At 54.0% G+C, this 23,623-nt stretch overlaps 1 protein-coding gene and 1 non-coding gene across 2 annotated transcripts; both read left to right on the top strand.

The window, feature by feature from the left end:
* The first annotated feature begins 191 nt into the window (after nucleotides 1-191).
* Nucleotides 192-23,384, top strand: pgap1 (post-GPI attachment to proteins inositol deacylase 1). The gene is made up of 27 exons (XM_066687522.1): nucleotides 192-470; nucleotides 1,456-1,609; nucleotides 4,457-4,632; nucleotides 4,865-5,036; nucleotides 9,266-9,426; nucleotides 9,909-9,961; nucleotides 10,095-10,161; nucleotides 10,333-10,462; nucleotides 10,585-10,643; nucleotides 10,827-10,910; nucleotides 11,198-11,247; nucleotides 11,394-11,445; nucleotides 11,654-11,731; nucleotides 11,830-11,905; nucleotides 13,485-13,558; nucleotides 14,319-14,370; nucleotides 14,508-14,574; nucleotides 14,785-14,890; nucleotides 15,008-15,046; nucleotides 16,613-16,706; nucleotides 16,895-16,985; nucleotides 17,438-17,677; nucleotides 18,059-18,194; nucleotides 18,270-18,320; nucleotides 18,561-18,772; nucleotides 18,993-19,097; nucleotides 20,110-23,384. Exons 1-27 carry the CDS (start codon nucleotides 339-341, stop codon nucleotides 20,246-20,248), a joined length of 2,850 nt encoding a protein of 949 aa, XP_066543619.1. The 5' UTR covers nucleotides 192-338; the 3' UTR covers nucleotides 20,249-23,384.
* On the top strand, nucleotides 2,396-2,513 carry LOC136712032 (U5 spliceosomal RNA). Its single transcript, XR_010804804.1, has one exon. It is a non-coding gene; the product is annotated as a U5 spliceosomal RNA (small nuclear RNA).
* Nucleotides 23,385-23,623: the final 239 nt, after the last annotated feature.

Here is a 23,623-nt window from a genome sequence, read left to right as displayed (position 1 = left end):
AGGCGACGTCTCCTCCCGCATCTGTGCTTGTTGTGAAACGTCACCGATCCCCTACCGAAAGCCCGCCTTCTCCCAGGACTGTTTTCCTATTGGCTGCCGGCCGGGGAGCCCCCTCTGCTCATTGGCGGCTGCGGACGCCAGACCCCGGAATCCGTGACGTAGCACACGGGAGGGCGGGCGGCCGGGGTCGCCGTGCGCATCCTAATAGGCTGGCGCTGTGAACACGGCGCCCGGGGCCAGGAAGACAAAATAACAACCGGAGAGGAAACACAAACTCACACCGGGGCGGAGAGAGAGAGAGAGAGAGGCAGGCACGGACAGAAAGACACGGAGCAGCGATGGGACTCGCCGCAGCCGCGCTGTACGGCGGTGTGCTGGCGCTGCTGGGCGCCGCGCTGCGGGAGGTGCTGCTCGGGTACGAGGACAACCGGTGCAGCATGACGTACATGTTCGAGAACCCCGAGTACCTGGTGAGTTGCCATGGCGACCGGGCCACGGGGGGCTGTCGGAGGAGAGGAGAGGAGAGGAGAGGGGGTTTGAATTGTGGGTGTTACTGCATGTGTGTGGGTGTGTAAATGCATGTGTGACACTGTGAGTGTGTAACTGTGTGTGTCAAAGTGCATACCAGTTGCGCTGTTGGAATGTGTGTGTGAAAGAGAGAGAGAGAGAGAGAGAGAGAGGGAATTTGAATTGTGGGTGTTACTGCATGTGCAACTGCATGTGTGAGTGTGTACATGTATGTGTGTCTGTGAGTGTGTAAATGCATGTGTGAGTGTGTACATGTATGTGTGTCTGTGAGTGTGTAAATGCATGTGTGAGTGTGTACATGTATGTGTGAGTGTGAAAATGCATGTGTGTCTGTGAGTGTGTAAATGCATGTGTGAGTGTGTAAATGCATGTGTTGCGAGCGTACCTGCATGTGTGAGTGTGTAAATGCATGTGTGAGTGTGTACATGTATATGTGTCTGTGAGTGTGTACATGTATGTGTGTCTGTGAGTGTGTAAATGCATGTGTGTTGGATTTCTCAGCTGCTGCTACCACACCCAGCCAGGAGAGCCTCCCTCCCTACATACACATAGCTGTCTCGCTCTCTGTTTCAGGATGTGTGAATGTGTGGATTCATGTGTGTAAGTGTGTATCATCACAGCCCGGCCCAAGTCAGTCCGACTGTACTGTGACCCGATGTTCCGCGTGTCAGAGTTCAGAAGCCCTGATGCCACGGCAGTTTCACACGTGTGTGAGATTAGCACCGCGGCTCTTCCCGGTAATGCGGTTAAATAATCCATCCAGAAACGCTGAACCGATTGGGCGCCTTGGCTGTGTCCCTGCGCAGCCGGCTCTGTGCTGGGGCTGCCGGTGGGACAGTGCGTGTGATTGTGTCTGTGTCTACCTGTCTCTGCGTGTGCGTGTTGCGTTGGGGCCTGACTCCCGTGTGTGTCTCCCGGCTCCTGCAGCGTGTCCAGATGCCACGGCGAGTGTCGCAGCGCTACCCCGGTTACAGGCTGTTCCTGTACGGCGAGGGTTTATACGCTGAGCAGAGCCGCAGCCTGAAGCTCAGCGGTGCCCCCGTGCTGTTCCTCCCCGGGAACGCAGGCAGCTACAAGCAAGGTGGGCCTCCCTCACCCTCCTCCCCACCTCCCATCTCCCCTCTCCCCTCTCCCTCCCTTCATCTCCCCTCTCCACCTCTCTACCTCCTCCTCTCTCACCCTCTCCCTGTCTCTCTCGCTCCCCCTCATCTCTCACCCTCTCCCTACCTCCACCTCATCCTCATCTCTCTCCTCTCTACTTCACCTCCTCACCTCTCCCTCTCTCCCTCCCTCCACTTCTCACCCTCACCTCCTGACCTCTCACCTCTCTCTTTCTCTCTCCATGTCCCCACCTCTCTATTATTAATATGATGATGATGAATATGTATCAGATGCCTGTTCACAGTCCAGGGACACTCACTCACTCACTCACTTGCAATCACTCAAAAATAGGTCTTTATACAGAATACAATTAATCTTAATTAAATTCATAAACACTCATTTAAACCATTAAATCATTTAAACACACCTTTAAAAAGTGAATTTATTTTCACAAGAACACGCAGTTGCGCAGAACCACCGCTAGAGGCACCTGCGACCACGTCGTCCCGTTCTCCCGCCTCGTCGCTATTTGCATATAGCTTTCCCAGAATGCCTAGCGGCGGGAGATCACATCACACTGTTTTCGATATCAAATAAATCGCCTCTTTCGGACACCGATGACGCGTTACCCCACCGCCGCCCCCCCTCGACCCCGCCCCGTCCCCCGGGGGCGCGCGCGTGTCCGGTCCACGGGGGGGGGGGCACGCCCTGGGTGTCGCGCCCGGGCCCCCGGGGGTGCTCTCCGCGGCGCGCCTGGTTCTGTAGTACACTCTGGTTTCTCTTCAGATCGTATAAATCTTTCGCCTTTTACTAAAGATTTCCGTGGAGAGGAACAGTTATGAGTTTCGACTAATTTTTTGCTCGCCCTGCCTCACGGCGGGGCTCCCAGCCCGGTAAAGACAGATCACATGTGTGCATACTATCCACATACTACAGTGTGTGTCCTGGACTGTGTGCATACTATCCACATACTACAGTGTGTGTCCTGGACTGTGTGCATACTATCCACATACTACAGTGTGTCCTGGACTGTGTAGATACTATCCACATACTACAGTGTGTGTCCTGGACTGTGTGCATACTATCCACATACTACAGTGTGTCCTGGACTGTGTAGATACTATCCACATACTACAGTGTGTGTCCTGGACTGTGTAGATACTATCCACATACTACAGTGTGTCCTGGACTGTGTGCATACTATCCACATACTACAGTGTGTCCTGGACTGTGTAGATACTATCCACATACAACAGTGTGTGTCCTGCAGAGGAACATGTATGAGCTTCAACAGAACCCACTACGTCAATGTGCTGCTGACTCATTATCAATTAACTAATTCGTTTCTGGTGAGGGGTTACACCGTGGCTAAATTGTAACCTTTTTATAGTTGAGAAACGATGTATTCATATAAGAGAATAAACTTGTAATCATGCAGTAATATTAACAATAAAAACGTGTTACATCTGAGTTAAATATGAAGAGGAAAAAAAAGTTACCATAATAAAACATTCTGTTACATTGTGTGTTTAATAAGAGACGCAATCAACATGCTACCATGCAATAATAATCATACAAAAGCTTATTTTCTGTTGCATTGTGTTTGTTAAGAAAGAAAATACACGTCACCATGCAGTGATGATAACAACAATAAAACGCTTGTATATGCTGTTGCATTGTGTGTGTGTGTGTGTATATATATATATGTGTCTGTGTATATATATATATGTATGTGTCTGTGTGTGTGTATCAGTCTGTGTGTATCAGTCTGTGTGTGTGTGTGTGTGTGTGTAGGATGATGTTGTTCACATCAATCTGCTGGGAGGATCAGTGGGTTGATAAGGACCCGTGCTGTCAGTCAGCGCCAGGCGGCTATTCATAGAAGCGGCCCTGTAATCCACACCGCCCCCGGGGAGAGGAGTTTCTCTCCGTTTTAAACTCGTTTCAATCAGAATGGCCCCCCACCCCCTCCTGAGTGGCGTGACTCATATCCGCGCTTATTACCACAGAGACCTGGACACGGGGGCGACACAAACGGGTTCAGAGCAATAGAATATGAAACCCAATAACACGGGACGGTGATGCAAAAGGCTGACAAACATGACGTGTGCGTTTCGGTCCGAGTTTCATCAGCTCGCAGAACACATGCACAGCAATATCGCAGTGCTCTCTTCCACACAAACTTCATTGATACAGGTGTGCGGCTGGTCGGACATTTGTTGTGTGGTCGCTCTCCCTTTGCTCCCTTTCTCACACGCTGACTGAGGAGTGTCACGGCTGCACTGTGGGCTCTGACACGACAGACGTCTTTTAAACCCGCCTGCACCACAAACGAGGTTCTGCGCAGATCTGCACAATCCCGCCGATCCCTTTGGATCAAAGAGTAGCAGAAATCTGGGCTACACGACCGAAGTGTCAGCTCCACATGTCCGCGCACAGGCGGGCCGCTAGGGGGCGTCTGAGCTCTGTCGCACATATAGCATCGTGTTAAGGTCTTAGAGAAGAGAGAGGGCTGAGGAAGGTAGAGAGAGAAGGCAAGGAAGTGAGGGAGAAGGGGGGAAGAGAGAGCGAGTTTAGGGTCAACAGTGCGGGTGTCTCCGCTGTCCCCAGTTCCCTGGCCTCGCCATAGATGAAGGCGGCAGAAGGCTAGGGATAAACCCCCGTCCCCCCGTCCACAGGCAGGCCGGGACTGTTAGTTTGTGCCGGGCTGGACGGGGCTGGACGCCGGGCCGATTGTCCCACTGTCTGCCCCCTGTCCTGGACCGCTGTTCCACTGTCCACCCCCTGTCCTGGTCCGCTGTCTCACTGTCCCGCTCCCCGCCGGCAGCGCGCTCCCTGGGCTCCGTGGCGCTGCGCAAGGCCGAGGACCTGGACGGTCGGCTGCACCTGGACGTGTTCACGGTGGACTTCGGCGAGGAGCTGGTGGCGCTGTACGGAGGGAGCCTGCAGAGACAGACGCGCTTCGTCCACGAGAGCATCAGAGCCATCCTGCGCCTGTACCGGGTGAGAGGACACTGAGCACCCTCCCCACACTGCACACACTCAACACACTGTACTAACTGCAACCACGCCATCCTGCTCTGGTTCCGGGTGAGAGGACACTGAGCACACTCAACACAGTGACTGCACATGCTCAACACACAGCATGCACACTGAGCACACACGCACAGGAGGAGAGTGCAGTGAAGGGCTTTCAGTGACAGAGTGTGGGTGTGTGTCTGTTGTGCCCCTGCAGGACCTGGACGCCCCCCCGCGCAGTGTGGCTGTGGTGGGTCACTCCATGGGGGGCATCGTGGCGCGCGCCCTCTTCACCCTGCCCAGGTTCAGCCCCCCCATCGTCAGCCTCATCCTCACCCAGGCCAGCCCCCACCAGGGCCCTGTGCTGCCCCTGGACTCCCACCTGCTGGGTACAGAGTGTGTGTGAGAGTGTGTGTGTGTTTGTGTTACAGTGTTTGTGTTACAGTGTTTGTGTTAGTGTTGTGTGTGTGACAGCGTGGGGAGTGTGTGTGTGCGTGTGTGACAGCGTGGGGAGTGTGTGTGTGCGTGTGTGACAGCGTGGGGAATGTGTGTGTGTGTGTGCGTGTGTGACAGCGTGGGGAGTGTGTGTGTGTGTGTGTGTGACAGCGTGGGGAGTGTGTGTGTGTGTGTGTGTGTGTGTGTTTGTGACAGCGTGGGGAGTGTGTGTGTGTGTGTGTGTGTTTGTGACAGTGTGTGCGTGTGTGACCGCGTGGGGAGTGTGTGTGTGCGTGTGTGACAGCGTGGGGAGTGTGTGTGTGTGTGTGCGTGTGTGACAACGCGGGGAGTGTGTGTGTGTGCGTGTGTGACAGCGTGGGGTGTGTGTGTGTGTGTGTGTGTGTGCGTGTGTGACAGCGTGGGGAGTGTGTGTGTGTGACAACGTGGGGAGTGTGTGTGTGTGTGTGTGTATGTGTTTGTGACAGTGTGGGGAGTGTGCGTGTGTGACAACGTGGGGAGTGTGTGTGTGTGCGTGTGTGACCGCGTGGGGAGTGTGTGTGTGCGTGTGTGACAGCGTGGGGAGTGTGTGTGTGTGTGTGCGTGTGTGACAACGCGGGGAGTGTGTGTGTGTGCGTGTGTGACAGCGTGGGGTGTGTGTGTGTGTGTGTGTGTGTGCGTGTGTGACAGCGTGGGGAGTGTGTGTGTGTGACAACGTGGGGAGTGTGTGTGTGTGTGTGTGTGTGTTTGTGACAGTGTGGGGAGTGTGCGTGTGTGACAACGTGGGGAGTGTGTGTGTGTGCGTGTGTGACAGCGTGGGGAGTGTGTGTGTGCGTGTGTGACAGCGTGGGGAGTGTGTGTGTGTGTGTGCGTGTGTGACAGCGTGGGGAGTGTGTGTGTGTGTTTGTGACAGTGTGGGGAGTGTGTTCGTGTGTGCGCGTATGTGACAGCGTGGGGAGTGTGTGAGTGTGTTACAGTGTTTGTGTTACAGTGTTTGTGTTAGTGTTGTGTGTGTGACAGTGTTGGTGTGTGTGTGTGCGCGTGTGTGACAGAGTGGGACGTGTGTGACCGCGTGGCGAGTGTGTGTGTGTTTGTGACAGCGTGGGGAGTGTGTTTGTGTGTGCGTGTGCATGTGTGTGTGTGTGTGCGCGTGTGTGACAGCATGGGGAGTGTGTGTGTGTGCGTGTGTGACAGCATGGGGAGTGTGTGTGTGTGCGTGTGTGACAGCGTGGGGAGTGTGTGTGTGTGTGTGTGTTTGTGACAGCGTGGGGAGTGTGTGTGTGTGTGTGTGTTTGTGACAGCGTGGGGAGTGTGTGTGTGTGTGTGTGACAGCGTGGGGAGTGTGTGTGTGTGTGTGCGTGTGTGACAGCGTGGGGAGTGTGTGTGTGCGTGTGTGACAGCGTGGGGAGTGTGTGTGTGTGTGTGTGCGTGTGTGACAGCGTGGGGAGTGTGTGTGCGTGTGTGACAACGTGGGGAGTGTGTGTGTGTGTGCGTGTGTGACAGCGTGGGGAGTGTGTGTGTGTGTGTGTGTGCGTGTGTGACAACGCGGGGAGTGTGTGTGTGTGCGTGTGTGACAGCGTGGGGAGTGTGTGTGTGTGTGTGTGCGTGTGTGACAGCGTGGGGAGTGTGTGTGCGTGTGTGACAGTGTGGGGAGTGTGTTCGTGTGTGTGCGCGTATGTGACAGCGTGGGGAGTGTGTGAGTGTGTTACAGTGTTTGTGTTACAGTGTTTGTGTTACAGTGTTTGTGTTAGTGTTGTGTGTGTGACAGTGTTGGTGTGTGTGTGTGCGCGTGTGTGACAGAGTGGGACGTGTGTGACCGCGTGGCGAGTGTGTGTGTGTTTGTGACAGCGTGGGGAGTGTGTTTGTGTGTGCGTGTGCATGTGTGTGTGTGTGTGTGCGCGTGTGTGACAGCATGGGGAGTGTGTGTGTGTGCGTGTGTGACAGCGTGGGGAGTGTGTGTGTGTGTGTGTGTTTGTGACAGCGTGGGGAGTGTGTGTGTGTGTGTGTGTTTGTGACAGCGTGGGGAGTGTGTGTGTGTGTGTGTGTGTGTTTGTGACAGTGTGGGGAGTGTGTGCGTGTGTGACAGCGTGGGGAGTGTGTGTGTGTGTGTGTGCGTGTGTGACAGCGTGGGGAGTGTGTGTGCGTGTGTGACAGTGTGGGGAGTGTGTTCGTGTCTGTGCGCGTATGTGACAGCGTGGGGAGTGTGTGAGTGTGTTACAGTGTTTGTGTTACAGTGTTTGTGTTACAGTGTTTGTGTTAGTGTTGTGTGTGTGACAGTGTTGGTGTGTGTGTGTGCGCGTGTGTGACAGAGTGGGACGTGTGTGACCGCGTGGCGAGTGTGTGTGTGTTTGTGACAGCGTGGGGAGTGTGTTTGTGTGTGCGTGTGCATGTGTGTGTGTGTGTGCGCGTGTGTGACAGCATGGGGAGTGTGTGTGTGTGCGTGTGTGACAGCGTGGGGAGTGTGTGTGTGTGTGTGTGTTTGTGACAGCGTGGGGAGTGTGTGTGTGTGTGTGTGTTTGTGACAGCGTGGGGAGTGTGTGTGTGTGTGTGTGTGTTTGTGACAGTGTGGGGAGTGTGTGCGTGTGTGACAGCGTGGGGAGTGTGTGTGTGCGTGTGTGACAGCGTGGGGAGTGTGTGTGTGTGTGTGTGCGTGTGTGACAGCGTGGGGAGTGTGTGTGCGTGTGTGACAACGTGGGGAGTGTGTGTGTGTGTGCGTGTGTGACAGCGTGGGGAGTGTGTGTGTGTGTGTGTGCGTGTGTGACAGCGTGGGGAGTGTGTGTGTGTGTGTGCGTGTGTGACAGCGTGGGGAGTGTGTGTGTGTGTGTGCGTGTGTGACAGCGTGGGGAGTGTGTGTGTGTGTGTGCGTGTGTGACAGCGTGGGGAGTGTGTGTGTGTGTGTGTGTGTGCGTGTGTGACAGCGTGGGGAGTGTGTGTGTGTGTTTGTGACAGTGTGGGGAGTGTGTGTGTGCGTGTGTGACAGTGTGGGGAGTGTGTTCGTGTGTGTGCGCGTATGTGACAGCGTGGGGAGTGTGTGAGTGTGTTACAGTGTTTGTGTTACAGTGTTTGTGTTACAGTGTTTGTGTTACAGTGTTTGTGTTAGTGTTGTGTGTGTGACAGTGTTGGTGTGTGTGTGTGCGCGTGTGTGACAGAGTGGGACGTGTGTGACCGCGTGGCGAGTGTGTGTGTGTTTGTGACAGCGTGGGGAGTGTGTTTGTGTGTGCGTGTGCATGTGTGTGTGTGTGCGCGTGTGTGACAGCGTGGGGAGTGTGTGTGTGTGTGTGTGTGTGTTTGTGACAGTGTGGGGAGTGTGTTCGTGTGTGTGTGTGCGCGTATGTGACAGCGTGGGGAGTGTGTGTTTGTGTTACAGTGTTTGTGTTAGTGTTGTGTGTGTGACAGTGTTGGTGTGTGTGTGTGCGCGTGTGTGACAGAGTGGGACGTGTGTGACCACGTGGGGAGTGTGTGTGTGTGTGCGTGTGCATGTGTGTGTGTGTGTGCGCGTGTGTGACAGCATTGGGAGTGTGTGTTTGTGTTACAGTGTTTGTGTTAGTGTTGTGTGTGACTGTTGGTGTGTGTGTGTGCGCGTGTGTGACAGCGTGGGACGTGTGTGACCGCGTGGTGAGTGTGTGTGTGTTTGTGACAGCGTGGGGAGTGTGTTTGTGTGTGCGTGCATGTGTGTGTGTGTGTGTGTGTGTGCGCGCGTGTGCGCGCGTGTGTGACAGCGTGGGGAGTGTGTGTTTGTGTTACAGTGTTCGTGTTAGTGTGTGTGACAGCGTGGGGCGAGTGTGTGTGTGTGTGTGTGTGCATGTGTGACAGCGTGGGGAGTGTGTGTGTGCGTGTGTGACCGTGTGTGACCGTGTAGGGAGTGTGTGTGTGTGCGTGTGTGACAGCGTGGGGAGTGTGTGTGTGTGTGTGTGTGTGCATGTGTGACAGCGTGGGGAGTGAGTGTGTTACAGTGTTGTGTGTGAGTGTGACAATGTTGGTGTGCGTGTGTGACAGCGTGGGGAGTGTGTGCGTGTGCGCGTGTGTGACCGTGTAGGGACTGTGTGTGTGTGTGTGCGTGTGTGACAGCGTGGGGAGTGTGTGTGTGTGTGTTACAGTGTTTGTGTTACAGTGTTGTGTGTGTGTGTGTGTGTGGGCTCTGTCAATGTCAGAGGGTGGTCACTGTACTCTCCCCCTCTCTGTCCAGACTTCTACTCCTCAGTGGGGCAGCGCTGGTCTGCGGGGGGGCGGGATTTGCGCAACGTCACCGTTCTGTCCGTGGGGGGCGGTTACCGTGACTACCAGGTGCGCTCCGGCCTCACCGCCCTGCCCTGCCCCCCCGACGACCCCAACAAGCTCTCCCTCGTGGTAAGCCCCCCCAACTCCCACACCCCACCTTTGTTTAAATTTTTTTGATGGCTTTCACTTAGGACTGTTACAACTCTGATCTCTCCCTCTCTGCCTTTCCTCCTCTCCCTCATGCTCTCCCTCTTTCCTCCTCTCCTTCCCCCTCCTCTTTCCTCCTCTCTCCCTCTCTCCCTCTTTCCTCCTCTCCCTCTCTCATGCTCTCCCTCTTTCCTCTTCTCCTTACCCCTCCTCTTTCCTCCTCTCTCCATCTCCCTCTTTCCTCCTCTCCTTCCCCCTCCTCTTTCCTCCTCTCTCCCTCTCCCTTTTTCCTCCTCTCCCTCTCTTTCCTCCTCTCCCTCTCCTCTTCCTTTCCCCTTCTTCTCCCTCTTTCCTCCTCTCCTCCCCCTCTCCCTTTGCCCCTTTTCTTCCTCCACATATTTCTGTCCTCTCCCTCTTTTCTCCTCTGCTTCTCTCACTTTCCTCCTCCTCTCCCTCTTGGACAGAGCACAGCAGTGCCTAGGACCTGGATGTCCACTGACCACCTCTCCATCGTCTGGTAGGTGTTTAACAGGCCGCTGGACTCCACTGTAACTATGGCAGTGGACAGGTAGTGGACAGGTAGTGGACAGTGAGTAGACAGTGTGTAGACAGTGAGTAGGCAGTGAGTGTGTGTGTGTTTGTGGTTGCAGGTGTAAGGAGCTGGTGCTGGCCACAGTCAGGGCGTTCTTTGACCTCCTTGACCCCGACACTCACCAGGTGGGTGGAGCCCGGTGCGGGGCAGCATGTCGGTGGGAGCGGGCGGGTGAGGGTGCACAACACGACAGTCGCCTGTAAAAGGACTAACGCGCTCGTGTGTCCCTGTGTCTCTGCGTCCCTGCATGTGTCCCCCTTTCCCCGGCGTCCCCGCGTGCGTCCCCATGTCCCCAGATGACGGAGGACCCGGTGCGCAGGATGGCCGTCCTCAGGCACCACTTCGTCAGACACCCAGTGCGGCTGCTGTCTGAGCTGGACAACCCGGCCCTGTCGCCGTCTGCGTCTGCCTCTGTCTCCTTCTCCGGTCAGTGTGTCTGCGCCGTGTGTGTCTGCGCCGCGTGTGTCTCTTTCTGTGCGTCTGTGCGGGACTGTCCTAACTGCCGCTCCTGTGCCGTCTCTCTCTCTCTCTCTCTCTCTCTCTCTCAGGCTCCTCTGGGTCATGGATGGAGGTCCGCACGCCCAGACTGTCCTACAGCAGCCCCAAGGTGAGCCCGCTCCCCGTCACCGGTCTAACAGTGTCGATATCTTGACAGTCTGTGTCCCTGTCCGTGTCTCCTTGTCTCCCTGGGTCTCTGTCTGTCCGCCCCCTTGTGTTTGCCCTCGTGGGTGTGTAATAACATTGTAATAAGGACGTGTTGCAGTAGTCCTTATTTGTCCTACTGTTGCAGGAACCCAGAGTACAATATTTCATCTTCCCGCTTTCAAGTCGCAGAAGAAACTACAGTCACTTCCACTGCCAGAACAGCAACCTGGTGAGAGCCGCCCCCCGGCCTGCTGATTGTCTGGGTGGGGGTTTGGGGTATCAAGGAGAGCGAGCGATTGAGAGCGAGACAGAGAGATGTGTCTCCAGTGCACAGGCTGTGCGCCGAGAAACAAACGCAACGAAACAAATCTGTTTTAAACTTTCCCTCGGACGAGGGGATTTGTTTCGTTGGGTTAACACACACAATCAGACACAATCTGTGCAGGTACTGTCAACGTGTATATCTGCGTGTGTGTGCCGCCTTCCTGACCTCTGTGTGGACGCTGTGTTTGGCAGGAGATGACGCCCTGGCTGTTCGGCTGCACCGAGACTAACGGCTCTGTGTGGTGAGTTGTTCCCGACCCCCGAGTGTCCGCCCCCCGTCTGTCCGCCTGCCTCTCCGTCCGTCTCCGTGTGGCTGCCTGTCTCCCTCTCTCTGCCTGTCCGTCCCTGTGTCTCTGCTGTGACTCTGACTCTGCGCTGTGTCTCTTAGTCTGCAGGGCATGGATCTGTCCTGGGCAACGGAGCTGCTGCCAGCCTTCAAGGTGACCCCTGCCTCCTATCCGTCACACACGTCGTGCTGCCGTGCTGCTTCCTCGGTTTAGTAGTTTAGTCCGTAACCCGTGACTGAAGGTTTAGGGGGAGAGGACGTTGCGTCACATGCAGGGTGCCGATGTGCAGGATTGTATGTCTGAATGTCGGGCGCATACTGAGTCGTGTGTCTGTGTCTCGGTGTGTCTGCGTCTCCTGCAGGTTGCGACAGTGAGACTCGGTGACCTGCCTGCCGTCTCCCACCTGGTCCTCGGCGTCTCCAACCTCAGCGGCAGACAGGTAGTACACCCTGCAATCCCCTCACCTCTCCCTGGCCTACCCCTTCTCTCCCTTGTGCAGTTCATAATCTCTCTGTCTCTCTGTCGGTGTCCCGGCAGTTCAGTGTGGAGTGTGAGTGGCTGAGCGAGGACGCCAGGACGGTCGCTGTCCCCATCCCTCACGTCCTGTCCTTCGGTGAGTGAGTCTCAAGTTTCCAGTAAGGCTGTCAAATTAAAATCGAATTTCGAATATTCGTCGAATTAAAACACATTCCAATGCAAAAAAACGTGCATTCAAGTTTTAGGTGTGTCAGGAGGCGCGTGAGACATGATGACGTAGCTGACGTGGTTTGTTTTTGTTAGCCTATCCAGTTCAACCCATTAGATGTGGCACGGCTACGTTGTTAATTTGAAAAAGAGAGTGAGGACTCGGAGTCGGAGAGGATCTTACTTACACCAAAACATCGTAAAAGTGCCGTGTGGCGCTTCTTTGGTTTCTGCAGTATCGAAGGCGAAATTGTTGACAAAACCAACGTCATTTGTAAGTTGTGGAGTGATATAGCAGCGGTTTCTTACACAACATCTAACTTGAGATCCCACATGCAGTCTTCTCATCCCGAAGAGTTTTCTCGAATGTCATGACGAGGGGCCAGCATTAAAACAGTCCAGGGTAACTTCGTTTTACACCACAAATACCACACAGCCGCTACCTGCTGCAAAACGGGAAGAAATCACTCTAAAATGGACTTCTCTACACACTGATGCATGTCACAGTCACTGCACATTTTATATCAGATGACTGGGAAATCAAAAACTATGAGCTGAAAACAGAAGAGCTTAGAGAAAGTCATACTGCCAAAAATGTGCATTGGGCAGATACTTGGGGCATTTGATGTCAAACTGGAGTCTGTGATATCAGCGACTACGGACAATGCGGGGAATTACGTTTTCAACAGACAAATGCCTAACCCGACTGCGTCTGCTGTCTTTCCTTTGCAACACGTTCTTGTAAGGCAGCTCCAAACAAATGCCAGTGACAGCCCGGCAATGAAAGAAATGAAAACGAAAATCGCAGCTGATCTCCAGAGCCGTTACTCTGATGAAAAGCAGGCCTTCCTGCTACTTAACACAGCAAGCTACTTAGACCCACGAGATCTAAACCATTTGTCAGAGGAACACAAAGCACAAGTACGTGTGAAAATATTGTCCGCAAGAAAAAAGACGGCGCTGTGTGCCATGGTCTACCTGTTCGACAGCATGTACAGTCAGGCCAGAGCAGTGTATCCACATATTGCACAGCTGGCCAAGACAGTTTGCCATTTTGTGTTAACAGAATACATTACGCTGTCTTTTGAAGCGTGTTTTCTCATATTACTGATTCACTTCCACTTATATGCACTTTTGTTACCTCAATTTCCTTGCATGCACATTTAGGAAATTATATTTGATTTATGAACGATTGTTTAAAATGTTATGCGCTTTAAACAAAGTCAAGTCATTTCATTTCAATAAAAAATGCTTGATTTGGTTTATATTTGCTCATTGCGTCCGATTGCGCCCTCTTGTGGGTTTAGGAGACAATACAGTACTTTTTCCTCTAACATAAAATAATGTCTTTATAATTCGAATATTACTATTATTTAATAAGAAATTCGAATTTAGTTTTTCAGCCATTTTGACAGCCCTAGTCTCCAGTGATGTGTGTGTCTGTGTGTCAGTCAGTCACTCAGTCAGGGCGGTATCGAATGTGTCTGTCCGTGTGTCTGTCTGCGCAGGGCTGTCCGTCAGTGCAGTGACCCTGAGCTCCGCTGGTCTTCTCCACACCGTGCAGCTGCAGGATTTCCACCAGGTAACCAGCCGGCTCTCACACTGACCAAACCACACACCTGTATGCCCAGTCAGCTAAAATAAACATAATTCAATAATCACAAACATACGAAACCACCCACAACAAACAACAAAACTGACACAATCTCAAAGCCTTCCCTCGGTATCTGTGTCTCTCTCCTCTCTCTCTCCACGCAAGGGGTAATTGACTAATTGGCACACCTGTCCCTGTGGACGGTGGGATGTCACCCTAAGCTGTGCTGTGGATGCTGATCAAACCCGTTAAGCAGCAGAGATTCCTGGCGCTAAAAATAAATCCGTAAATAAAGGGATGCGGGCGGCGCTGGTTGGTATTAATGTTCAGAGCCTCTCTTAAGCCATGGGATTTTCGGTCTGCGGTTTTCATTGCACGGACAGATTTAAAGGGGCAGGAGCGGGTCGGCGGCACGCAGAGCGGCCTGTCAATCAGACGGCACTGACAACGAGAGCAGAGACGGATGCGGCCTCCCTCTCTCCCTCACTCTCTCTCTCTCTCTCTCTGGTACACTGCCTGAGAGATGTAAATGGACAACACAGAGACCCCTAGAGAAGTGCTCAGCTCGTGGGCAGGAGTCTGAATCCACACTTGGGATTTCCTGCAGATTTTTATGCCATGTGATGCAGACGTCTCACCGAGGCCACTGGGATTATTTTTAATCTGCCCCTCCTTGGTCAATAACAGTCTCTCCACCTCTCTCCCTCTTGCTCTCCCGCTCTCTTTTCTCCCCTCTTTCTCTCTCCAGGTCTACCAGGCTTTTAAAATCACCGTTGAGAGTCAGTGCAAGGGAACCAAAGGTAAGGCAGGCTCCTGTGAGAGCTAGGACCCTGCTATTGGGGACTGGTAGTTGTACAGGGGACGGTGGGCTGTGTCTGCGTAGGGGGCAGTGGTTGTATAGGGGTCTGTATCAGTCCTCCACTCTACTGTCCTGCAGAGAGGCTGCCCAGTGTGTCCCGACTGACCGTGCCCTGGTTCCGGGAGGACTCCTTCACAACCATGAGGTACCAGAGTCAGTCCCTCTGTCCATCTATCCGTCTTTCCCTTTTTCCATTTACACATTTATTCACACCGTATCTATCTCTCGGTCTCTTTCTCATGGTGTCTCTCTCTGTCTTCGTGTCTTTGCCCCTCAGTCTCTCTCTGTCCCTCTCTGTCTTTCTGTCTCTCCATGTCCTTGCCCCTCAGCCTCTCTCTCTCTGTCTGTGTGCCAGTGTGCCCTCGGCCACGCAGATCTTTGTCAAGCTGCACACCAGCCGCCCCGACAACTCCTCCAGCGCCGCTCTGCAGCTCCACACCGCCCCCGACTGCCAATACAAGGTACTGCTCACTCGGTCCCCCAACAGTGACACGCACGGCCGAGTGCACAGGTGTCTAGTCCTGTGTGTACCTGTGCAGCTCTGCCCAGTCCAACCCTCTCTCTCTCTCTCTCTGCAGGTGTCTGTGCAGACCTCCTTCCTGCAGGTGCTGGGACAGGTAAGCCGCCCGTCTGTCACGTCCTCTATTAAGCCCCCTCCCCGGCCGCAACCCCCTAGCTCTCATGAACAGGGTTGCCTGTGTTTACACGGAGAGGTGGAGCAAGAGAGAGGGAGAGAGGGAGTGCGGTGTTTGTCCAGGGCCTGGTGTCCTTGGCAGCGGGCAACCTTTCTTCCTTTATTTTAGTTACTCCAATTATTTCTCTGTTCTCTGTCTCTCCCTCTTCTGGTACCTCTGCCTCCCTCTTTTATTGCTTCCCAATGCTGAAAGTGGCGGGGGCAGTCTGTCGGCTCATTGGCTATCTCTGACAGTGTCCAGCCCTCCCCCACCCGAGTTAGCCCAGATTTATAGGTTTCCAGTCAACAATGACACAAACATAGAGTGGGAGAGAGAGAGAGAGAGAGAGAGGGAGAGTACTCTGGAAAAGAACAAGAGTGGAGCTTTATTTTTCAACAGCCAGAAACCCCAAAGATATACATACAGTTATTGCTGGGAGAAAGAGAGAGAAGATGGAGTTGTCGAGGGAGAGGTAAAGAGAAACGAGAGACGGGGACAGTGTGGGGAGACCAGCAGAGCGGGGACGGCAGCGTTGGCCTTCAGAAGACGCCGCAGTGCACAGAGGGTGCGACCCTGGCTCTGAACTGAGGTGGACAGGTAGTGGGGCGATGGTGCTGGAGGGAGAGAGGGCTGTGGGGGTCTCTCGGGCCCTGACCCTGACTGAGGCCCACCTCCAACGGCACTGCAGGCGGCTAGGGGGTGATGCGGGGGCGCGTGGCCCTGTAGCAGCGGCCCGGGCACGAGTGGAGCACTGGCTGGCGGGGGTGGAGAGTGCGGGGTGGGGCCCAGAGAAGGACCAGCGGTTCAGGCCGGCCAGCCAGTTGGTCTCCCCACGGGCCCGGCCACTTCAGCTCTATCCCCTCCGCTCCTCTGCCCAGAGACCCCCTCAGACCCATCCTTCCACTCGCAGGACCGCCAAGGCTGCAGTCCTGGCCTCCCAACACAGGGGGCCGCCACCTGGCTCAAGCCATGCCTGGCTGGAGGAGTGTTTCTACAGGCTGGGCCCGGCCCCCTCCCACAGGCCCAGTGGACCCCACAGCCAGTCCAAAACAAAATCTAGAGTCTACAACTTCTGCCCACGCCTCGGAAACAGCCTGCCCAGGATTGGCAGCCCCCAGCCTGGTCCACAGATGCTGGACAGGAGCTCATTGGACAGATGCCCGCCTGGCCCCCAGACGGGAAGAGACTGGGCTGGGAACAAATCCCTCGTCCCAGGCCCGGGGAAGAGAATGGACTTTAAACTCGAGTGCACAAGTGCCAGCAGGCTGGCTGGATGGCGGAGCGGCGCCGGCTCGTAGACCACTGAGCTTTCAAGTCAATGATTTCAATCGGACTGTCGGCACCGGAAGTCCTTCCCACCGGGACTGGCACCCCCTGCAGGGCGTGTGTGTACGGCCACAGTGGACACTCATTCAGGGCTGGGCCAGGATTCATTTGGCACCTGGGTCACTGCCTGCTGGCTGTGTCTAATGTGTGTAGTGTGTAATGTGTGTTTGTGTGTGTGCGCAGGTGCTGCGTTTCTGTGGCCCGGTGCTGCCCGTGTACATGGCGGTCAGTGTGCTGCTGCCCTGCGAGGGACAGCTGCTCTCCCTCCTGCACTCAGGTGAGACTGAGGGTGCTGAGGGTCTGCGCTGGTGCTGTGATTGAGTGCTGTTTTGCTGTGCAGTAGTGCTGTGCTTTAGCGCTGTGTCGCTGTGCTGCGTTGTGCTGTAATGCTGTGTCAGTGCTGTAGCGCTGTGTCACAGTGCTGTCACCGGGCGGTGCAGTGACCTGTGTGTGTCTGGGTGGCAGGCCGTCCCATGGAGATGTCTGAGACCCTGGGAGGAGCTGCCCGGCTCTACAGAGTGGAGCTGCTGGCCTCACTGCTGCACCTGCTGCTCAGGTGAGTCTGAAACCTGGACACAGAGACACACAGAGACACACAGAGACACACAGAGACACACAGAGACACACAGAGACACACAGAGACACACAGTCTGAGAAGATGATGTTTCGTGACAGTGACAGTCCAGCCCTGCCAGCAGCGCAGACGGGAGTCATTTGAGTTGGTAGCCTGGGGCGTTCCTGCAGGGTCTGCCATTCTGCCCCAGTGCCCCCCCACATCCTGAGCCGTCCCACCCCCTACACTGATGTCTATAAATAGCCCTGCCCTGGGGAAAGTGCACTGGCTGCCCTGAAACATTGATGGGTCCAGTCAAGGTGATACTCGGCCTCCTGCTCCCCAGCTCTACTGTTTTGGTTGTTTTTCAGTTTGAGTCTTATTTTATATTTACCGTTCTGTGCCGTGCTGTGCTCCGGTGTGCTTCCCTGATCTCCCGTGTCTCTGTGCTGCAGGCTGAGCTGGTTCCAGGCAGGCTGGTCTACTCTGGGGCTCCCCCCGGTGGACGCTCTGCCCCTGCTGGCCCCGGACGTGGGTGCGCCCCCTGTCCCCGAGCCCCTGAGCCCTGCGGAGGGCTGGACGCGGCCGGTCTTGCTGCTGCTGCTGTTGCTGGGCGCGGCTGTGGCGTTCTGGGGGGGAGCCCTGATCCGCCTGGCCCTGCGGCTGCTGGCCCTGTTGCTGGGGCCCCTGCACAGGCAAGACCAACACACCGACCACCCCCCCACCCCCTGTTGTCACTGACATCACCCTCGGCCCTGAGCTCTAAGTTCCCGGACGTTCCCTGTGCCGTGGCATCGTGGCTGTCCCACTGATGTGACCGGCCCCCACCCTGGGACATCACTGCTACGACATCATCAGTTTCTGACTTCACTGCCTTCCCGACCTATTACACTGACCCTCATGCACACCAGCCCCCCATGACATCATAGCTATGACATCATTGTCATGACATCGTCACCCTGACTGTTCCTTTATTGTTTTTAACCCCACTTCCCTGTCTCCTCTCCATTTTACATTTTCCTCAACAATTCAGCCGTGTTTATAACAGTGTCTGTCCATGTCTGTCCGCCCTGCAGGCCCTGTGTCGACCCAGAGAGCTGGCACCTGGGCTTCCGCACGCAGATGGCGCTGAGCCTCACTCTGGGCCTAGTTGCTTGGGCTACTTGCGGGGCGCTCGCCCTTGCCACCGTCTACCTGCTGTACCTGTACAAGGTGAGGTCTCTCTCTCTCTCTCTCTCTCTCTCTCTGTGTGCTGCTGTTTGCTGAAGACCTCCTGTCTGTCCCCAGGTCACCCGGCTCATGATGACAGAGAGAACACTGAAGCACGTCCTCAACCTGGTGAGGGCTGGTGACTGTGTGTGTGTGTGTGTGTGCGTGTGCATGTCTGTGTGTGTCTATCATGTGCGTGTGCGGGTGCAGGTCTGTACATACTGTCCTGTACTGTCTCTTGGCAGCATATAATTTAGTAGTGTTACCCTGCACCTCCTCCACCGTGCCTCCTGGACATTGTACTGGACGTTGTCAGATGTCCTCTGTCCACTGACTCCTGTCCTCCTCTCTCTCGCTCTCACTCCTTAGGCTCCCCAACAGACAGCCACCCCAGCAGGCGGCGGTGAGGTGGGGGGGCCGCAGCAGGGGCAGGGGGGGTGTAATGGTGTCCCTCTGTTGACGGTGTCGGCGCTGGAGGAAGTGCAAGACAATCTGAGGCTGCAGCTCAGCCTGTCCAGCCTGCTGGCCCCCCCCGCGCTGCTCGCCGCCCCCTCCCTCATACACTGGCTCCGGCGGCTCAGGTAAAAAGACCCCCCACTCTCTCTGCACCCCCGGTCCCTACAATACAATACAATACAATACAGACGGCTTTTCACTTAAGATGATTTAAAAGGCAGATTATCAATGAACTCTTCTTCAATATACTCTTCATCCAGTCAGGGTTACACGCACGCGCACACGCACACACACAGGGGCTCCACTGTCTGTCTGTTCAATACAGGAACCCGTTCCCCCCCACAGGTACTCGCTGCAGCTCCAGCCTGACCCCTGCTGGCCGTCCGCTCTGCCTCTGGTGGTGTCGGCCGCCCTGCTGATGAACTGTAACACACACACACTGCGCCGCAGGTACCGCAACACTGTGTGTCATGTGCATGTTTGATCATGTTGTGTGTGTGTGTTTATAACTGTGCATATAACAATGTGTATAACAGTGTGTATGTGTATAGTAGTGTGTATATATAAAACTGTGTGTGTGACTGTGTATTAAAGTGTGTGACTGTGTGTGAGAGTGTGTGTGACTCTGTGTGTGTGTGTGTGTGTGTGTGTGTATAATGCCGGGGTCACACTACACGATTTCTACAATCCGACCAGATTTTGTGAACAGTGGGCAGCTCACACTTAACGACTATTTTGCACCGAATTTGTGTCGTGAAGGAGCACACACTACACGATCGCTTAAGTACAAGGACACACACTATACGACTGATCTGACATCCTTGTAGTGGCGATCTACGTCACAGCCTCCAAATCTCGCAGAAACACGCGTGATCCACAGAGAAAAGGTCAACAAACGCGGACGTGCACATGTACAGGTCATGTTTGTGTAGCGCAGATCTGCGCTGCTCCACCAGTGGGATCAGTGGATTTCTGCAGATCTGCGCAAAACTGCAGAAAGAACAGGACCACAAGCCGCTGCTGCTGTTTGTGTTCGTGTGTGCAAACAAACACAAAAAGCATATAGTATTTTAAAATAACCTGCCCCGAAACAACCATTGGTATTTAAGTATTTTAATAAATACGTATGGAAATCTTATTCTCCTGTCATGTTTATTCTTCTGTTTCTTTCCTCTTCTTCAGTCAGCTCGGCTCTCATTGGCTGCTGATCACGTCACTCCCCACGATCGGCGCCAATCGAGTCGTAAATATTAAACGTTTAATAAAATCGTAGGGGCTCCGACAAGCTTCCGATCTGTCGTGAGGGCCAAATCGGGCTGAAATCGGGCTTAAAATGGTGTAGTGTGACTGTGTGTGTATAACAGTGTCTATAACAGTGTGACAGTGTGTGTGTTTGTGACAGTGTGTGTCTATGACAGTGTCTATGACAGTGTGTGTGACAGTGTGACTCTGTGTCCCGCAGTACGCTGCTGTCCCTGAGCTGCCGGCTGCAGTTGCCGTTGTGCGTCGCAATGGTGACCTTCTCCCTGCAGCACCTGTACAGAGTGACCTACTTCCTGTCCGCGTCGCTCGGCCTGTACGCGCTGTGCTGCCTCACATAGCGCCCTGCAGGCTGTGCTGCTCACACGGGCCCCCTAGTGGCCCTGTTGCGGGGCTCCTGCCACCGGCGCCGGTGTCCAGCGTCTCTCTGAGATAACACCCCGACACGCACCCCAAAACAGGGTCTGTGATCCGAGTGTCTGTACAGGGATTCATATTGTTGTTGTTATGATTATGTTTATTATTATGATTATTATTATTGTTAACAGGTGTGTTTCTCTTGCCTTCCTCTCTGTGGCGCTGAGCTGCACAGAGCTGCTCAACCTCACTGTAACCTGGTGCTTTATTTCTCCTCTGTTCCTCTCCCCTCCTCCGTCTCTCGGTGTGGAAACGGAGGTGTGGAACTGCCAATCGCAAAAAATACAGTCCGTGTCTGTCTGTGCCTCCCACACCCGCTGTGTAACGGGCAAGGGCCCTATACAGTTGTTGTTGAACTATATTATTTGATCTCATTGTTTATATTTGTCTGTGGGTGTTGTGTGTAGTGTGTCTCCAGTCCAGTCCAGTCAAGTCCATTACTGGGTCTTCTGGTTTTCATTACAGCTCTGAATGTCTTAATTGGACCAGTTACTGTTTGCCTCATTAGGACGGGTCAGCTGATCTCCCGGGCCGCTCTGCTCAGTGAGTGGACGGCTCTGTGGGACTGGGGCTGCAGAACACAGCCAGACTGTATCTGCTGTCAATCACAGTGCTGTTCAGAGACCCCCCCCCCACACACACTACAGCCTTTGGGGCCAACTCAGCACTGAGGAATTGACTAAGACACACTCTCACACACACACACTCACTAACACACTCGCACACAAATACCAAGAAAGAAAGTAACAGAAACTGAATGTATCTTCGGCAGCAGAGACTCTGGCCCCCTGGCCCCATGGCCCTCGCGCTCCCCAGCCGTCTCCCAGACCCCAGTGCCACACGAATCACGATGAACTGACACTCCACCAAGATGGCGGCCGGGATCCAGTCCCTCGCCAACCTGGATCCCGATGTGAGCCGACGAACGACACGCAGCGCTGCTCCTTGCACCGAGCGCCGCCCTCTCCCCTCCGAGCGAGAGAGACTGTGGGAGAGGACGCCGGCCTGGGAGTCTTGTAGTCCTCAAACTGAGCTCTGCCCCTGCGCAACATGGCGGCAGGCTGCGTCCCCCGTGCTGTTGTCCGTCAGTGGTGTATTAGTGGTGATACGCTAGATTGTGCCGGTGTGAACAATGTGACCTTATCTGTTATTACAGTGTTTGTTTATTTATTTATTTTCGGTTTGGGTTTGTTTCTGTCGACACACAGCTCTGTGTGTTGTAAACCCCTCTACACTGTCTGCACTGTGAGCTGCCCACCCCCGTCAGCGCATTGGCTGGGACCCCCCGAGCCTCACACCCACTGTCTTGGGGGGCTGCGCAGCCGGGACCCCGCTCTCTGGCTGCTTTTAGTTTAGACGCTGCCTCCCTAGGAGCCGAGTGGACCAACACTGTGACCCCCCGAAATGCAGCTCCTCCGCCACGTCCTTATCTCTACGAACAGCCAGTGCCTTGAGCAGAAATGCCAGATCTATCTGCCCCCCCCGGGGAGAGTGCGATCTCCCCTAGCAAGTCCCCGCCGCCGCACAGGTGTGCCTGGCAGTGAATTCGTGGGGCGGGGTGAGGAAAATCTGAATGAGAACAGAGTGACTAACGACAGAGATGTTTGTTTAAATAATGTATCTGTTCCCTTGTCTCTGTTTCTGAGAAAGGGACGTGCTTCCCGGTACCCTCAGATCATAAGTTATTGATGGCAGATCCAGCGTGGCCGTCCCTGGGAAGTCTCTCGCCCCTCTCTCCTCAGTGTCTCTGACCTTTCCGCTCCCCTCCTCCACAGCCGGGCTGCTGGGACCCTACTCACCCATTGTCGCCCTGGATGTGTGCACTGTGTGTCTTCACAGGCTGCAGTGTGAATGTATTCATGTGAGAGAGAGAGAGAGAGAGTGTGAGTGTGTGTGATTGAATGCGGTAATTATAATACAGGGTCTGTGTCCGTGGCCAGTTGAGACCCACCTGTGTGCAGGTGTGAGATGGCATGTTTGAGCGTGTGATGGCGTGTTTGCGTGTGCCATGTCCGTGCTCATCAAACACCGTGAATGTCAACTGTGAATAGACCTGTATCAGCTTAACTCTGTGAACTATTATGATCACTACGATTATTATTATTTCAAATATGGAGTGAAACGTATGTTTTTTAATTCTTCTTATTGCTCTGACAGTGGCACGCGAGTGTGCAGTGTCTCTGGCTGGCCGTGGACGGTTGTTGTGATCGCTGTTGGACCGTGTGGATCAGGGCCCACTTGTTCAAACCCCTTAATTAGTGAACGGATTGAAGCCTGGAGCCAATCGAATCTCTGCCCTGCCCTCAAAGCCACAGAGCACCAAACCGTGGCACATTGTGTGATGTCTGAGCGGGAGAAAGTGGCTTCTGAGCGGGAGTTGAAACGCAAGAGGGGCTCCAGTTTGGAGATTGCGATGTGGGGCAGGACAGGATTCTGGTCTGGATCCAAAATGAATGTCACATACGCAGCTTTGCCCTGAACTGCCCGGCTGTATTGGGTTCAGTGTGCACAGGCACGAGAGAGAACCGCTGAAGCGCTGACAGACAGATGTGCCGGGGTGCCGTGTCTGTGCTGTTGTGTGCTGGCTGAGCTGCCCCTACGATCACAACAAACCGCTCATCTTTAACACGTCGAGGATGAGGGATGATCTTTATTATTTTCATATATAAATTTGACCCTTTACTACAAACCTGTTTCATCTATAATCCTAGAAATTAACCTCCCCACTGATTTTGGTTTGAGACTACAGTATATTTTGAATATATCCCAGGTCTTTAAAATCTACAGGAGGCCAATTTTTGTGGATGAAAAACATAAGTATCACACCTCATCTTCTATGTATGACATAGATATATATTTATGTGTGTTTAACATATATATCTATTAATATATATGTTCTGTAAGGGCCAGCAGGGTTCGCGGGTGTCGGCTCGCGTTGGTTTGGTTTAAGATTTGTTTTTAAATACTGTTATTGTTTATTTTACTACTGTGCCATTCCTGTGCACTAATGCTGTCGTTCTATACAAAAAAATATTAATTAAAAAAATAACTGATTATTAATGTAAGTTGTCGAGGCCCCTGTTTTCCAGGCAGCTCAGCCCTTTGGGAAGGGGAGGTAAGCTGGGACTGTACACACAAAGCATATAAATATACACTATACACACAACACACACACACAACACACAACACACACCACAACACAACACCGCCACTGACTGGCATAACCCGGTCAACTGCTGGATCTTCTACAGGCCCAGTCACTCACTTCATTAAAAACCTGTTGAGCTGAGAGTCTGCTG

The sequence above is a fragment of the Amia ocellicauda genome, chromosome 16, assembly GCF_036373705.1.
Source record: "Amia ocellicauda isolate fAmiCal2 chromosome 16, fAmiCal2.hap1, whole genome shotgun sequence".
Taxonomy (NCBI): domain Eukaryota; kingdom Metazoa; phylum Chordata; class Actinopteri; order Amiiformes; family Amiidae; genus Amia; species Amia ocellicauda.
Note: the sequence above shows the minus strand (reverse complement) of the source record. Positions and strands in the feature narration are given on the sequence as shown.

Coding starts and splice junctions, on each gene's coding strand:
- pgap1 (XM_066687522.1), top strand. CDS start 339: ATGGGACTCGCCGCAGCCGCGCTGTACGGCGGTGTGCTGGCGCTGCTG. Junction 10,162..10,332: donor TTGACCCCGACACTCACCAG/GTGGGTGGAGCC, acceptor CCATGTCCCCAG/ATGACGGAGGACCCGGTGCG. Junction 18,195..18,269: donor ACCTGCTGTACCTGTACAAG/GTGAGGTCTCTC, acceptor GTCTGTCCCCAG/GTCACCCGGCTCATGATGAC.